This window comes from Manacus vitellinus, unplaced genomic scaffold (assembly GCF_001715985.3).
Source record: "Manacus vitellinus isolate BGI_N305 unplaced genomic scaffold, ASM171598v3 scaffold_42_pilon, whole genome shotgun sequence".
In the NCBI taxonomy this organism is placed as follows: Eukaryota; Metazoa; Chordata; class Aves; order Passeriformes; family Pipridae; genus Manacus; species Manacus vitellinus.
In genome coordinates this window covers 588,295-603,367 of record NW_021940553.1, presented here as the reverse complement: position 1 = coordinate 603,367, position 15,073 = coordinate 588,295, and the positions used below count along the sequence as shown (strand labels likewise).

At 41.2% G+C, this 15,073-nt stretch overlaps 1 protein-coding gene across 3 annotated transcripts in view; it reads right to left on the bottom strand.

Annotated features, from left to right (window-relative positions):
• The window catches only part of DYM (dymeclin), a 214,277-nt gene that overhangs the window by 135,285 nt on the left and 63,919 nt on the right, over window positions 1-15,073 (bottom strand). For all 3 annotated transcript variants that reach the window (XM_018078808.2, XM_018078811.2, XM_018078810.2), the window contains exon 9: window positions 2,854-3,036. In XM_018078808.2, the coding sequence (XP_017934297.1) occupies window positions 2,854-3,036 (183 nt within the window). The remainder of the gene's footprint in view (window positions 1-2,853; window positions 3,037-15,073) is intronic.

Here is a 15,073-nt window from a genome sequence, read left to right as displayed (position 1 = left end):
GAACCTTTACCAGTTTCAATAAAAACTGATAAACATCTGCACAGATCTCTGTGGTCTAGAAGTTCCCAGTGGAAACAGAAAAGGCTAGAACTCAAAGGGGGCTTTTAAAAAAAATGGAGAGTGACTTTTTACATGGGCAAATAGTGACAGGACAAGGGGGAGTGGTTTTAAACCGAAAGAGGAGACATTTAGATAATAGATTAGGAAGAAATTCTTTACACTGAAGGTGGTGAGGCCCTGGCACAAGTCGCCCAGAGAAGCTGTGGCTGCCCCATCCCTGGGAGTGTCCAAGGCCAGGCTGGACGTGGCTTGGAGCAACCTGGGACAGTGGAAGGTGTCCCTGCCCATGGCAGGGGGTGGATGGAACTGGGCGATCTTGAGGGTCCCTTCCAACCCAAACTACACTGTGGTTCTCTGATTTGTAGCCCGTATTCTTGGCAAAGTTCCTAAACAGCTTTCAGCACAGAAGAATGCGATAGTCGTCACTTATTTTGAGCAACACTTCCACCCGCTTTGGAAGGAGAAAGTGCTTGGAGGCCCTGTGGGAGCCCCCCAGGAGCCCTGGCTCCCCTCAGTTTTCTGGGGGCCCGGCAGAGACGACGTGCTGGGGAGCCGCCGCTCCCCTTGGCCTGGGCGAGGGGTGGCAGCTCCAGCCATTCAGCTGGAGTCAGCAGGAGCCCTGGAGCAAACCCTCCTCCTGCTGCGGGAGCCGGGAAGCGCTGCCGCGCACACGGAGGCGAGACACAGCCCCGCTGCCTGTCCCAAACCAATGTACCCACAGAGACCCAAACCTGCCCTTGCTGAACTACTGACCACGCTTGTGGACCAACTGGTGTAAAACCTCCTGCTTTGGGTGAAAATTCCTCTCCACAGGGGGAGGTTTGGACGTAGACAGCAAAATCAGAACAATTCCATCCTTGATGTGCCACAGTTCATTAGCTGAGAAGTGTCCACTGACTCTCCAGCTTCACCTCGGTGGATGTTTAAACTGTGCCACTTGGATTTATAGCCTTTCACTATCAGTAATAAAAATCTAAATAGTATTAAAGAAACTTACCAGCAACAGCAGCACAATCCTGCATTATTCTATAGAACATTAGGCTGATCAACAGAAAAACTAAACTATTCTAGACCATGTAGAATAAAGAAAACTACCCTGAATTCTACTAGTGTTGTCACAATTAAATCATATAAATTACTTAAAAAAAAAAAAGTTTTCTTTTTATAGTCACGTGCTATAGATCATTGTGACAGCAACCAGCTTTCTTTTTTCATCTCACTTTCCTCATACTAAGCCCTCAGAATGTTTACAAGAATCAAATTTAAGCTCAATTATGAGTATCACAAGTGGAAACAAGTTTCTGGGAAATCATAAGTTGTTCTATAACCATGCACATCTAGAGAAAATACAGCTTTTTATGTTACTTTTGACATAGAAGAAGTTCTTTTAAAATTTTATAATGATAAGCCTATAACACTTCTCAACAAAATTTACTGGCTACTAGTGAATTTAATCAAAGTCAACCAAAATAAAACATTAATGGAAGTCTGCACTTTAAAAAATAGAACAAAACAAAAACTTTATCAACAATTGGATCTCAACCACCTGTAAATGGCATACAATAAATCCAAGGAGCATGTTAGGATTCAGAATTCTTCTAATGAGAACAAACCTCCATCCTCATGATCTAACAAAATTTCCTAGGTAAAGGTAAATAATTTAGAGCTCAACCTGCTAAATACTTAATGGTTAAAGGAATACAAAAACTGTCTGAAAGTGAGTAACTCAGAGGGATTATTGTGGCTTCATAGGTTGTCACATTCCTCCTGAACTCTGTGCATGCTGTCAACCTGCACAAAGCCAATGAAAGGTAAAACTCCATGGCTCAAACTCAGAGATTTAAGTCCATAAAACATATATGGGAAGTGTTGGGAGTCCCCATCCCTGCAGGGATTTAAAAGCCATGTGGATGTGGCGCTTGGGGACATGGGTTGGTGGTGGCCTTGGCAGTGTGGGCGAACTGTTGGACTCCATGATCTTAGAGGGCTTTTCCAACCTAAACAATGCTGTGATTCTATGAAAAGCACCACAGCTGCTCACTGAGCTGCCCAGACAGTCCAGGCTGTGTCAAGGAACCACTGTGTCCCAAACAAGACCCTCTGTCAGTCAGAGAGTCAGCACAGCACCTGCAGTTACCTAATACAGAGACTGGAACCAGCCTTCTCAAAAACAAGACAAGCACTGAAAATGCTCTGAAGCCTTCCACATAAGCAAAACTCATGAAAGTGCTTATACTAACCTTATTAAAATTATTAAAGTTAATCTTATTTAAATTATATTTTACCTCACACTTGCAACAGAAGAATATAGTCAGCAAATCCATCCAGGTAGTAATTCAATTGCTTATCTTCACTCTAAGGAACATGACTCCAGCTAAACAGGATTCCTCTGTAAAGTTTTAGGTGACTCCAGCAGACTCTTGGATAGCCTGATAAACTGACTTATAAGTCAGTTTTATTTATACTTTATGAAATTACAGAGTCACAGAACCATCAAGGTTGGAAGAACCCTTCAAGATCATCTTTGTCCAACCGTAAACAGGACTAGAATCACAAAGTTTTCTAATCTTTCTCAAGTCTGAAGGACAAAGTATCCTCCCTCTGTCCCTACCATTAAATTCCAGCAGCTGAGGAACGTCACCTCAAAACTCCCAGAAGAAAAGGCACAATTACTGCTCTTCCACAGGCTTGCTGGAAGAACAACAATTTTTGGAAAGAGAACCTCTAAGAAATCACAGCAACTTAAAATTCACTTTCAACAGCTCGTGCTTACAGATAAGAACAGATACGAACCTTGTGTGTTCTTGAAGGACATAATAGCTTGCCTGTAGGGGTTGGGCATGTCTGGGGCATCAGTCAGGTTGGCCAAGACCAGCAGCAGCAGCAGGCTCTGGCTGGCGAGCGGGGAGCACTGCTCCAGCTGCGGCGACGCTTTGCTGCCCACCCCGCCGAGTGTGAACACTGTCCACAGGCCAGCTGCAGAGGAAAGCACAAAACAGCATGTTAATGTTTCAATAAACAGAACTCCTCTAGAGGCCAGGGTTAGATTAGTTGTGAGGGAGAAATTCTTCCCTGTGAGGGTGGTGAGGCCCTGGCACAGGTTGCACAGAGAAGCTGTGGCTGCCCCATCCCTGGGAGTGTCCAAGGCCAGGTTGGACAGGGCTTGGAGCAACCTGGGCTAGTGGAAGGTGTCCCTGCCTACGGCAGGAGGTGGAATGAAGTGAGCTTTGAGGTCCCTTGCAACCCAAACCATTGTGTGATTGTACATGGTGCACGTACCAGTCCAGTATTAAAGGCATAATGTACAAAGTCAAAGCAATGTCCCCAAATGCTGCTCGTCAAAACTCATTATCACACAGCTTAAAGTTCGACGTTTGAGCCTAAAACACAGAGTCATTTTCATACTTACAGCACTAAAAAACAAAAAATAAACTCCAACACTAACTGCATTTGAAATTCCTGTTCCCAATTACAGCAGTGTTGGCGAACCAAGCTGACCAGCAACGTGCCTAAGTACCAATCAGAGGAGAAGGAGCATCAGAGGACTCTCTTTATCCTTCTCCAGAAAGTCCATTAGTCCTTATTTCCCTACAACTGCTCATGGCACTCTCTTACACCACTGAAAAAAAAATAAGAAAAGCAGTAAAACTGAAAGAGAGATGCTGCAAACTCAGCATTACTGGGGGACAAAGTCAAGAAGAAGGACAAACCCTCTATGTTTATCACATCTGAGCCCCTGATACATTCCCAGGGGAATAAGAAGCAGCCTCTCTCAATCACAGTGTACTGCATTCCTCCCCAGATGCCTGCCCAGCAGTTCATTTTTCTGAGTGTATCTTCAAATTTTATGGCACAGACTGAGCATTTCATCAAATTATTCATTTAATAGGTCAAAGTCCTGAATTATAGAGAAAAAAAAAAGCTCAACTAAAAAAAAAATAGAAAATTCTTATTTCCTCTTTTATTTAATGCCTAAACTGAAAATTAATTACAATTTTCCCCACTTCTTAAAGAAGACAGAAAAAATTAAGGAAGTTTAGTTTTCGATCTTCTAGTCTGAGAGATTCAAGGTGCAAATGATAAAATCCTGTAAGCCATGTGAACGCAAAGCATTAAGTGTAGTGTAACCAATTAAAAAGAATTTCAAGTACTCTTAGCCCTACAAAATTTCAAGCCATTCCAAAGAGCGTTTTTCTTCAAATGTAATTGTACAGTCAGATTATGTAATAAACCAGTGCTCCCTCATCAGCACAATTGCAGGGCAATTACTGCCATGTCAAGGGCAAGGGAACTAATACCACTCAGTGTTAAGCAGCTTGAGGGAGTTCTTATAATAAAAAGCACTGTAATTACAGTCTTCTTAGCAAAAATTTAATGTTCCATTAATAACCCTTTATCACCATGGTTTCGATCCACTGTCCTTTAAATCAGAATGAATGATGCTGACCATGAAGTTAGTTTTTGAAACTCTCATGAGTTATCCAGAGGGGTAGCGTGCAGAGAAAGTACTGTAAGAAAACCGAAACAACCATACATTTATCATAGGTTAAGTAAATTCAAATTTGGCACATTGTCTTTCTTAAACTTCAGCTGAGTTCTCATTTTTTGTTTTCCACCACCCCACCCTTCTGTGGCTGGCATCTGCCACTGCTACACCTTTCCTCAACAGTCAGGAAAGGAGGGATGTGGGCAAAATCTGAATATTCCACCAGGGAGAACGAGGTCATCATGTGCGAGAGAAATCTGCATATTAATATATGAACCAAGTAACTCACATTTCAGATTCTGCTTCTTCAGAACATCACAGAAACAAAAACAAAACAACAACAACCACCAACAAAAACAAAACAAAAACAACAACAACAAAACACAAATAAAAACAAAACCAAACCAAACAAAAAAACACCAAAAAAAACACAACACCAAAAAAACCCCACAGAATAAAAGGAAGAAAATGCCATATTTAAAAGGGATGAAGGCCAGGTTGGACGAGGCTTGGAGCAACCTGATCTAGTGGAATGTGTCCCTGCCCATGGCAGGGAGGTGGAATGAGATGAGCTTTGAGGTCACTTCCAACCCAAACCATTCTGGGATTCCATGATTCTATGAAAATTCCTATATAAGCCAACAGGATAGCCATAGGTGGCTGTAACAGTACTAGTGTTGCCTGGCACCACTACAAGCACGAAGAGAAATTTGGCCTAGACATCAACATACAATTCAACATACAGAGCTTGGATTTCTTTCACATTGAATTTTCACTTTAAATTTAATTTACTCCTATTCTCTTGTCATTTTTCCATATTCTCAAGGGAAATGCAAATTCACAAAGTTTTCTTACAGCTTTCTAGATCTCTGGGAGGCGGCCAAGACAGGATAGGGTTCTCAAAACTAAACCACTGAACTGTGAAACGGAGGGAGGAGCAGATTACCTGAAATAGCATTGTGAGCCAAAGTGCTTCTGAAGATTTATAAACTCTTGAAAAGTCTCTACATTACCAAATACTACCTTTCTGGTCCTAATTATAAGCCTGATGAAGTTAATAATCCATAACCCTAAAACAGCCTCTTCAATGTTGTTGTGGTTTAACACTACACAGCCAATCATTCGCTCCTCCCTGGTGGGATGGAGGAGAGAACTGGAAAAAAAGAACTGTAAAACTCATGGGTTGAGAGTTTTTCTGTTCACTAGGACAGAAAAGGATGGGAAAATGATGATGATGATGGTGATGATAATAATAGCAATAATAATAGTAATAACAGAATATACAGAAGAGTCTTCCTCTCTGGGGATATTCCAGAACCATCTGGATACAATTCTGTGCCACGTGCTCTGGGACAACCCTGCTGGAGCAGGGAGGTGGGACCAGATGACCCACTGTGGTCCCTTCCAGCCCAAACCACTCTGGAATTCTCTAATATAACTTTATTTCTTGACTCGGTTCCACATGGAACCACATTGCTAGAATGTTTGTCAATTTGAGAAATATAAAATCCTGCCAACTATTTCTGTCAAATAGCCGGATACTTTGATACGGGTACTGACTGCTTTCACCTTTAAAACTAAATTATAGATATATTTTTGTCCTTCTCTTCCACCAAAGTACCCATCACAGATTTTTTTCCCCACTCAAACAATGTAAGGCAGAGCAAGAAAGGCAGGTCTTAAGAGCAAGGTATGTTTTTTTGCAACAGAGAACCTGAGGCCTTCTGTAAGATGGCTGGAAACACAGTTCATAGTCATGAAAACAAACCCAGGACCTTAATGTAGTTTGACAGTCTGTGAAACAACACTTAATGGCAAAATGAAGTTATGACACATCCATCAAAATAGAACTTTTTTTCACCTGACTGTTATTTAACACAAACACAATTCTGCAGAAATCTCAGCCCAGTGCCTGGTCTCTGTTACACAACGAGATACAAATAAGGTTCATGTTTGTACCTCCTTGAAGAAAAGTTTAAACCCACTTATTTATAGTTTCATGTGACTAAGCAGAATTTTAAGAGTTTGGTTCTGAATACATTTTAAAACCAACAGACAGGTAGGAATGCAGAGGGTACTTTAAAAACTCATTATACTCATATAAAGCATTGCAGTTTATAGTCAACAACTTCTAGTAGTGTCTACCATTATTTTAAGTCAGTATATCAACTGACTGTGAGGTATAATTGATTTGTGAGCTCTCTTAGGGTAGTTATTGAACTACTTGCAATCCTTCCACAAAATGTGTTACTTACCTTCCAATCTTCAGTATAAAGGCTTGGATGACAAATTCTCTGAGCTTTCCCCCTGGACAGAGCATTAAACTAACGCTGAGGAAATTGGTATTACTTATTTCCAAGCACCTTTCTACGAAATGAAGATTTTATTTTTTTTTTAAAATCTAACAGCAGCTGCAAAATGCAATCACAGTAATAACTGAACTTCAAGCTTTCCTTTGAACAGCCTATTCTTCATTAAGTTTAAATACAGGCATTAAATTTCAATTCATACGGGCAAAGCCTTTTTGAGTATGCTCATGCCTCTCCTCAGTGGAGCTTGGTAACAAAGCAGATCATTGCCTCTTCTCTCATCTCACAGCCCAAGTCCCCTCATACATCATCAGCATTTTCCCAATGAGTTTTATTGCTTTTGAAATTATTTTTCAGAGGGCACCAGGTTGAGGTGCAGCCTCAGGCTGCTTTCAAGACTGAAAAGGATGAAACAAGAGTTTTAGTAGACATGAATATCTTCAAAAGAGATCTTCATCTTGATCTCTCCCTGTCATTGTAACATTTCCAAAACAACAATCCTGCTCCCCTGTTGCAAAAATGGAAAGAACACAAACAGATGAGGCTATAGAAGTTGGTAAAAAAACTGTCAAACACCAGAAAGAAAACCCAACAACGAAGAAAAAAAACTGAAACAGTTCTAACTTATGTTTAGCAATCTGTCCAAATCAAGTCCTAGCTCCACACTCTGATTTCCTATTTCTGAAACTTTCAGCATCCAAAAGATTGTCCAGTGCTGCAATAAAATCTAAGGCATCAGTAAATACAGATGATGAACTAAAGCAAAAGTGATTTTCATTGCATCTAATTGATACCATCCTGTACTTCCTCCACTAAAACCAGTGAATAACGTATTATTAAAAAACATTACAATTACTATTTAATTCTTATTACATTCAAGCAGCAGCTTTGGGAACTTGAGGGGTTGTTTTTTTTACTTAATGCTTATTATGTGTGTCACATTTCTTAAGTCAATTCAATGGTTCTCACACTGTGGTCTGGTGAACACTTTCTGGTGGCCCGTGGAGAGCTGGCAGATCACGTTGTGCTGGCTCTTGTCCTCGTTTCCAGCTGCTACATTGTGTTAGAAGAAAGCTAAAAATACATAAATACTTTCCTACGGTTACTTTTCCATGTAAGCAATTTCTCAAGTTGCCACGGGGATGTTATGTGATAATGAATGGGAGAGGAAAAAGTGGTCCACGGAATGATGAACAGGGATCAGTGAGGCAGCTGTTGTATCAAAGGCATTTTACACTCTATGAGCACATCCTCAACGTCTCAGATCTTTAGCTAGGCAACTTAAAACTGCAGACTGTGAGGAATACTGGGTATACTTGCTTAAAAGACTACAAAAACAGCAGCTATGTTCATTTTAGGAAAGTCCCATTGCAGGTTTGGGAAGATTCATTACAGCAAGAAATGAGCAAAGCTGAAGCATAGGAAATATGGAATGATTTTTCTGTGTTTTATGAACCTGCATGTTAAATATTCCATCCTCAGGCAAGATTAAGCTCATCTGGAGCATAAACACACAAAACTACGACCGCTGACTGAAAAAGGGCATCTGATCAGAGCATAAATATTTTAGGTAGGGAAATTACAAAACTCAGAAGCACAAAAATGGCTGTCCTAAATACTGCAGTAACTTTTTGTTTGCAGTTACTCCTTAATTGCAGAAACTTTTTCAGCTGACAAAAGATCTCATAAATTACACATTTTTGCAACATTATACCTGGGCATAGTAATAGAAATGGCAGAAGTAACAGTTTTTAATTTTCAGCAGTATTTTTCATGCTCTCCACTGCCTGACACTGGAGTAACAGAATTAACCCAAGCAAGTTTGAGACACAGAAGGAAAAAAGTTTTACAAACAGCTATAAATGAATAGTTTCTGGGTGACACACAGTCTAGCAAAACGAATTCACATTTTACATACTGGTAGGCTAGCTGCTCTCTAAGTCATTAGCAGGCTGCAGCAAGACTTCACACGTGGGAGATACTGAATTTAAAAGCATTTTGACACAACAGCTATGTACCAGTCCATCTTGACTCTACCTTTCTGGAGTACAGGAAAGGCACATGATGAGTACCAGAATCAATTTGTGATCACTTGTAAACTGCATATCCAGTCTCAAAATCCTATCAAACTACCACTTAGTCCTTAGTGTGAGGTCAAAGTCACACATTTCAACAATCTACACAGTGGATTGCCATGGGCTTTATATCACATGCTTCATTGTATTTCAGGTGCTTTCCTCTATTTCAGGTGCTTTATTATAATACTTTATTTTCAGTATTTAGTTCCTAAATACTACAGAAAAGTGACTGACATGCTATAGAAAGATTAAGAGCGTGTTTTAGATTACTTCTTTAAATGTTAAAAAAAAAAAGTATAGAACAAATGTTTTAAAAACCAAGTTACTTTCTTCTTGTCAAATCAGTGAGACAGAACGACTGTTCTGTATTTCATATATTTCAACTGGCTCATTGAAATATATGACTGAGTATGACTTAATTGTTTGAGGTTTTTCACACTTAATAACACTATTGTAAAGGCGACCAGTATTTCATCCCACTTGCCAAGAACAGCAGAAGGTAGTTATTTCTGTGAAGCCAAGCTCTGCAACACCAATTCCCTGCCTGCTCCACTCCTGGTCACTGGGAACAGCCCAGTTCACGTCTGTGTATCCACATTTTTAAAGCACACCCCAGGCATTGTTCCCAATGCTGCAGCAGGACAGGGAAGCCGCAGGGAATGGCCGGGATGTAGGAGCCGCTGGGGAAAAGGTAGCCCAGGAAATCTCCACATAAGCCCTCCAAAGCTGGAGGAGTTCCGACGGGCCTGAGGCTGCCGGGGCCGTGATGTCATTAACACATTCTGGAAGCAGCTTTTCAGGAAATGAATCATGGAAGCAAGTGAAATGCAAAGATGTATTAGGTAACTGTGTCCATCCCCTACCCATGCAACAGTGTTCCCTCCAGTTTGTTATTCTATCCAGTCTAATTTTAAGGAACTAGTAATGGAGCTTGAACCACATCCTTTGGGAAGAGTGTTCCATAATCTAATAAACCTCAATGTTGAGATTTTTTTCCTAATATTCAGCCTAAGCATTACTTTGTTCAGCTTCATCTCCTTATTCCTGTAAGTGGTTCTACGAAATACCATAAAACATTTCTTCCCCAGTTCAGTGTTTACAGCCTTTAAATAAAAGGCACAGTCAGGTCTCCTTTGTTGCCCAGCCAAATTACATACACAGATTTTTCTTTCCTTTCTTTGAAAGTCTTTTCCATTTTGCTTCCTGTGATTAATCGCAGCTCCAATACTTTGCACGACCTTTCAAATGTCATGGAACTGAAAAGCATTACAAACACTAAACTTTGTAGATTTACTACAATAAACAAGCATGTTCCTCATTTCACTGCAAAAATAGTGTTTATTTCATTTTAAAATTTTCATATTATTTTTTATCTCTAGATTTCGGGAGATGTTCGCTGTAACATACAAAATGTGACAGACTCTCCTCAGGGGCAGGAACCCCATCTATTCCACCATAACTCTTCTTCTGGTTTTGAACTTCAAAATAAAGAGACAACCCCCTTCTCCCATGACCATGAAGCTCAGTTGTGGACTTGCAAACCCATCAAAGCTTTTGACACCACAGCTCTATCAGAAATGTATTAAGACACCCCCAAGAAAGTATTTAATCCGAAAAAGTACAGAAACATTTAAAAGCAAAGTCAACACCTGCAAACTCACTGAAATTATACTGCATATAATTATATATATTATTTACGGTTGGAATCGGCAACCTTAGAGGTCTTTTCCAACCTTAATGATTCCGTGAGTCTATGATAAATTTAACATTTGCAGATGGGGTCTGCTTCTCTTAGTTGTACAGAGATGCTGAAGCATGGAATACCTTTGTTAGCTGGAAACCCCTGACAACATTTTTAGTATCTGTAATTGGAATATGAGTAGCAGACATACCCAGACACGTTGAAGAATTAAGTAAAGCAAGTTACACATCACGTTCCTGAAGCAAAAGGCTACCAAGTCTTCAATAAGGCTGGAAATAACCTTAATAAACCACTAATTCACTTCTAGAAATATATTAAAAGAACTATAGGAAGGGAACATCTTAAATCAAGAATCTTCACATTTTTATTAGCTCCAGTCCTGGTCTGTTGCTGGCAACACCTATTTCAACTCCTTTGGACACAAGTGATAAAATTTTTGAGATGGAACGAAATTCCTGCTGCGCATTTGAAGACTCTCCAGTACAACTGAAGCAGCAAATGTGACCACAATATCAAGAAAAAATAAATACAGGTTTTATGATATTATACAAGAGCACAATATCATAGTATTATGACTACTTGAAACCTGGGAAACTAAGTGCAAGCTCGAAGAGGGTGAGAAAGAGGAAAACGAATGAGAAATGTGGGAAAAACTGCAAATCCACCCAGTGTTGGATTGAATTTTAGAGGAACTGTCTGACTCAATCATCCTTCAGCCCTGGAACAGCAAACCTCACGACAACAGAAAGTTCACATAGCGAGACATTAAAAGGGACTTGTTGGATGGTGGGGTTTTGGGGCTGTTTTTGGTTTGGGTTGTTTTGGTAGGATTTTGGGGAGGAGTAGTTAGTTTTCAGGAGTTTTTTTGTTTGGTTTTGTTGCTGTTTTTTTAAGTTATTATTTATTTATTTATTTATTTTTGTCTTTAATAGAAGACTCCTCTGGCTGTTGCCCAGGGCATCTTCCCTGTACTTTATTGTTGTGGTCAGAATGGGAGGGAACACAGTGCACGTTTATAATCCAACCAATACCGGGATTTTCAGTAACATTTTTTTGTCCACTCAATTGGACAAAATGCGAGACAGAAACAAACGTGGAAATGTTTAAAAAAATCAAGCCCTGGTAGTATTATTTTTAAATAGTGTTAATCAGGGCACCGATATTAACTAATGCTTTTGACGCAAGACCCTCAGAAGAACTTCATCCCCACACAGAAGGGGAAGGGGGAAGAAGAAATCCAGACATCCATTGACTGAAGTGACCTGTAACATTGCGAGACAGATCAAGGCATCCAACAAATGACTTTTCCAGAGCAGTTAGCATTTTATATCAGTTAGTGAGTTTAGCACACTGCTCCTGTTGGCTTGTTGTGATGCCAGGCCCTCAATTCAAAATGAACCTGTTTCTTGAGACATGAGAACATGAGGAACATGAGCAAGTGGCTTCTGGGAAAGTCTCCCTCTAAAGAATTCTGCCTAATAGCCTAAAAAAAGAAAAGTATAATAAAAATGCAAAGAGGCAAGGGAGACCTAATGTTTTTCTGAACTCAACTGTCTAAGCCACAAGATAATTTTCACCCTTCTATTCCCTTACTTGTTAAATGTATGCAGCTCAATTTTCATGGTAAATATCATGACAAGGTTTATCCCAGTTCCATGAGAAGATACATCCCTTGGCAGACTTCAGAGATCATTCTTCCCACCAGTCATGGGGTCAAATCCAGACTTAGTTCAAGTCTTTTGCAGAGCCATGCTGGAAGAGCTGGGGTTGTTCAGTCTGTTCATCCTGGAGAAAATAAGGCTCTGGGGAGACCTGAGAGCCCCTTCCAGAGCCTAAAGGGGCTCCAGGAGAGGTGGAGAGGGACTTGGGAAAAGGGATGGAGGGACAGGACACAGGGAATGGCTTCCCACTGCCAGAGGGAAGGGTTAGATGGGATATTGGGAAGGAATTCCTGGCTGGGAGGGTGGAGAGGCCCTGGCACAGGTTGCCCAGAGAAGCTGTGGCTGGTCCTGGATCCCTGCAAGTGTCCAAGGCCAGGTTGGATGAGGCTTGGAGCAACCATGTCTAGTGGAAGGTGTCCCTGCCCGTGGCAGGGGGTGGGACTGGGTGAGCTTTAAAGTCCCTTCCAACCCAAACCATTCTGTGATTCTATGAACTTCAGTATTCAGGAAATAACAAAGATCAGCTTTACCATGGCAAAAAACTGAGCTCCTCTCTGTGTTTAATCAGGCAAGAATTAAGCAGCTCCAGGAGCAGGATGAGATAAGGGGTAAATTCACTGCCTGCATTCTAACAGGACCGATCAGCAGAACTGCTGGACTCAGCTCTGGCAGGATGAATCTCTCCTCCTGGTCACAGTTTTCATTATTCCCTCCAACCCACCACTGAATTATGTCTCAACAGCTATAACTTGGCACCTTCCCAGCCTCATCATGTCCTTCCTTCCATTGAAATAGGTTGTTTTGGAATGAACTGCCTGGGGAGTCCCCATCCCTGGAGGTGCTCAAGGAACGACTGGATGTGGCTCTCAGTGTTCTGGGCTGGGTGAAAAGGTGGGGATCGGGCACAGGTTGGACTTGATGATCTTGGAGGGCTTTTCCAACTTAAAGGATTCAGGGATTCTGTCAAATAAATCCCTGCTTGCTCCTTTCTCCAGCCTACTGCCCATAAGCCAGAAAAAGATCCCATACAAAACTGAGAAGCAATAGCCAGGACAGCAAAGTCAGCACAGATCTCCTGATTCCCTCCTAGGGCCTCACTTTCCCTCCTCCAAACTTGTGAAGCACCTGAGCACTGGTACCTGCAGCAATTCCAACTGGTTTCTCTTAACAGAGCCTTCAGGAGAGCATTTAAAAACAACTAAATTAAAATTCCTAATGTAAGTAGGGCTGGAAAACTCAGAGTTACACAGTTTGGGAGTGATTTGCTCACACTTCTTGGAGCCTGCCACCTCTCCCCAGTGCAATGGGCATGTTGTTGTTTAATGCACCCTACCCCATCCCATCCCTATTTTCACTCTAAGTGGTGACATTCTGTCAAACAGTGAGATAACTTCTTCCTCTACTCTACCTGCTGCACCAAGGAAGAGGAAATCCCCGAGTGTTAACTCTCCTGCTTGAAACCTGGTCCACCAACAACTGGAAGAAGCAACTGCAAGGAAAGTCCCCCCTGGATGCTGGAATGGGCTCACAGACTTCACAAGGGGTGCTGTGTCCCAAGCCCCACTGGCACGACGCTCTGTGGAACACACTTCAAGAAAGCTCAACGTTCAGACAATTTTGCTGCCAGTTTTTCAGCAAGTTTCTGCTCCATGTATGCAAACGGCAAGTTTCAGGATCTTGTAAATTGGCCAGATTTAGTAAACTTTAAGAGGGACTGTAAATGGCACATCTCTATCCCCAGCTTCACTCCCCTAAGCCCCCCTCCCCAAATCTCAAGAGCCTGTTCCAAGGCATGAAGGCTCTAAAACTCCTCAATAAAACAGATGTAAGAATTCAGCATTGGTTAAGTAACATTTTTCCCTAACCTCATTCTCAGGAACAGAAGAACTGTTTTCAATTAAAGCAGTGCCAAAAAAAAAAAAAAAAAAAACTTAAAAAAAAAAAAAGAGCCTAAGGAAGACGCTCAGCATGAAAAGTTTCATCACAAACAACTGAAGTTTGGGGGGAAAAAAATTATGAGCCATTGAAAATTGGATTTCACTACAGAAAGTGCTATATAAGCTTATCTTGAGGCATCAATACCAGCTCCAGCCATATGCACATTATTAAAATGGCAGTTTTAATGATGAAGCGCTGAGGAAAACGGCAGTGCTGAAGAATGAAGTCTTATCCTCAGAACAAGCGTGCCACAGGCAACATTTTTCATTATCTTGACTAGCAGAAAATGCCTCCTCAGCTGAAAGAACCCTGCGTCCCTGCTCACCACTAAGGGCAGGACGTGAGTTACTGCCAAGGCTGATGAGCTGTTTTATGTCAGCACCTGCCCTTTGGCTCCGCTCTCTGAACTGACATCAACTCCAGAGGCATCAGACAGGAACACATTTCTGTCACCAGACACCACGGCTGGATCCAGACCAACAAAACAGAGCTGCAGCACACGAGATCCTGTTTGAAGTCTTCCTATGGATCTAATACCGATTAAATTCCAGTGTCTTTTGGGTAGATGGCCAGCGTGGAGGGAATCGTGTTGGGAAGGGTTTTGGTGTATCAAATTCGCTGACTACAAAAACACAACACTATGGGGGGACAAAAAGGCTGACTAAGTATTACTGACTCTGCCTCTATATTTTTTTCCCAGCAAAAATTGATAGTTAACATTGAAATTATATAGAAACACGTGCTAACACTCCCCAACTTTACTATTAAAGACTAAAATTACATATAATGTATTGAGAAAGTTTGGGTTCCAAAAACTGATTCACCAATTTATGGAATGA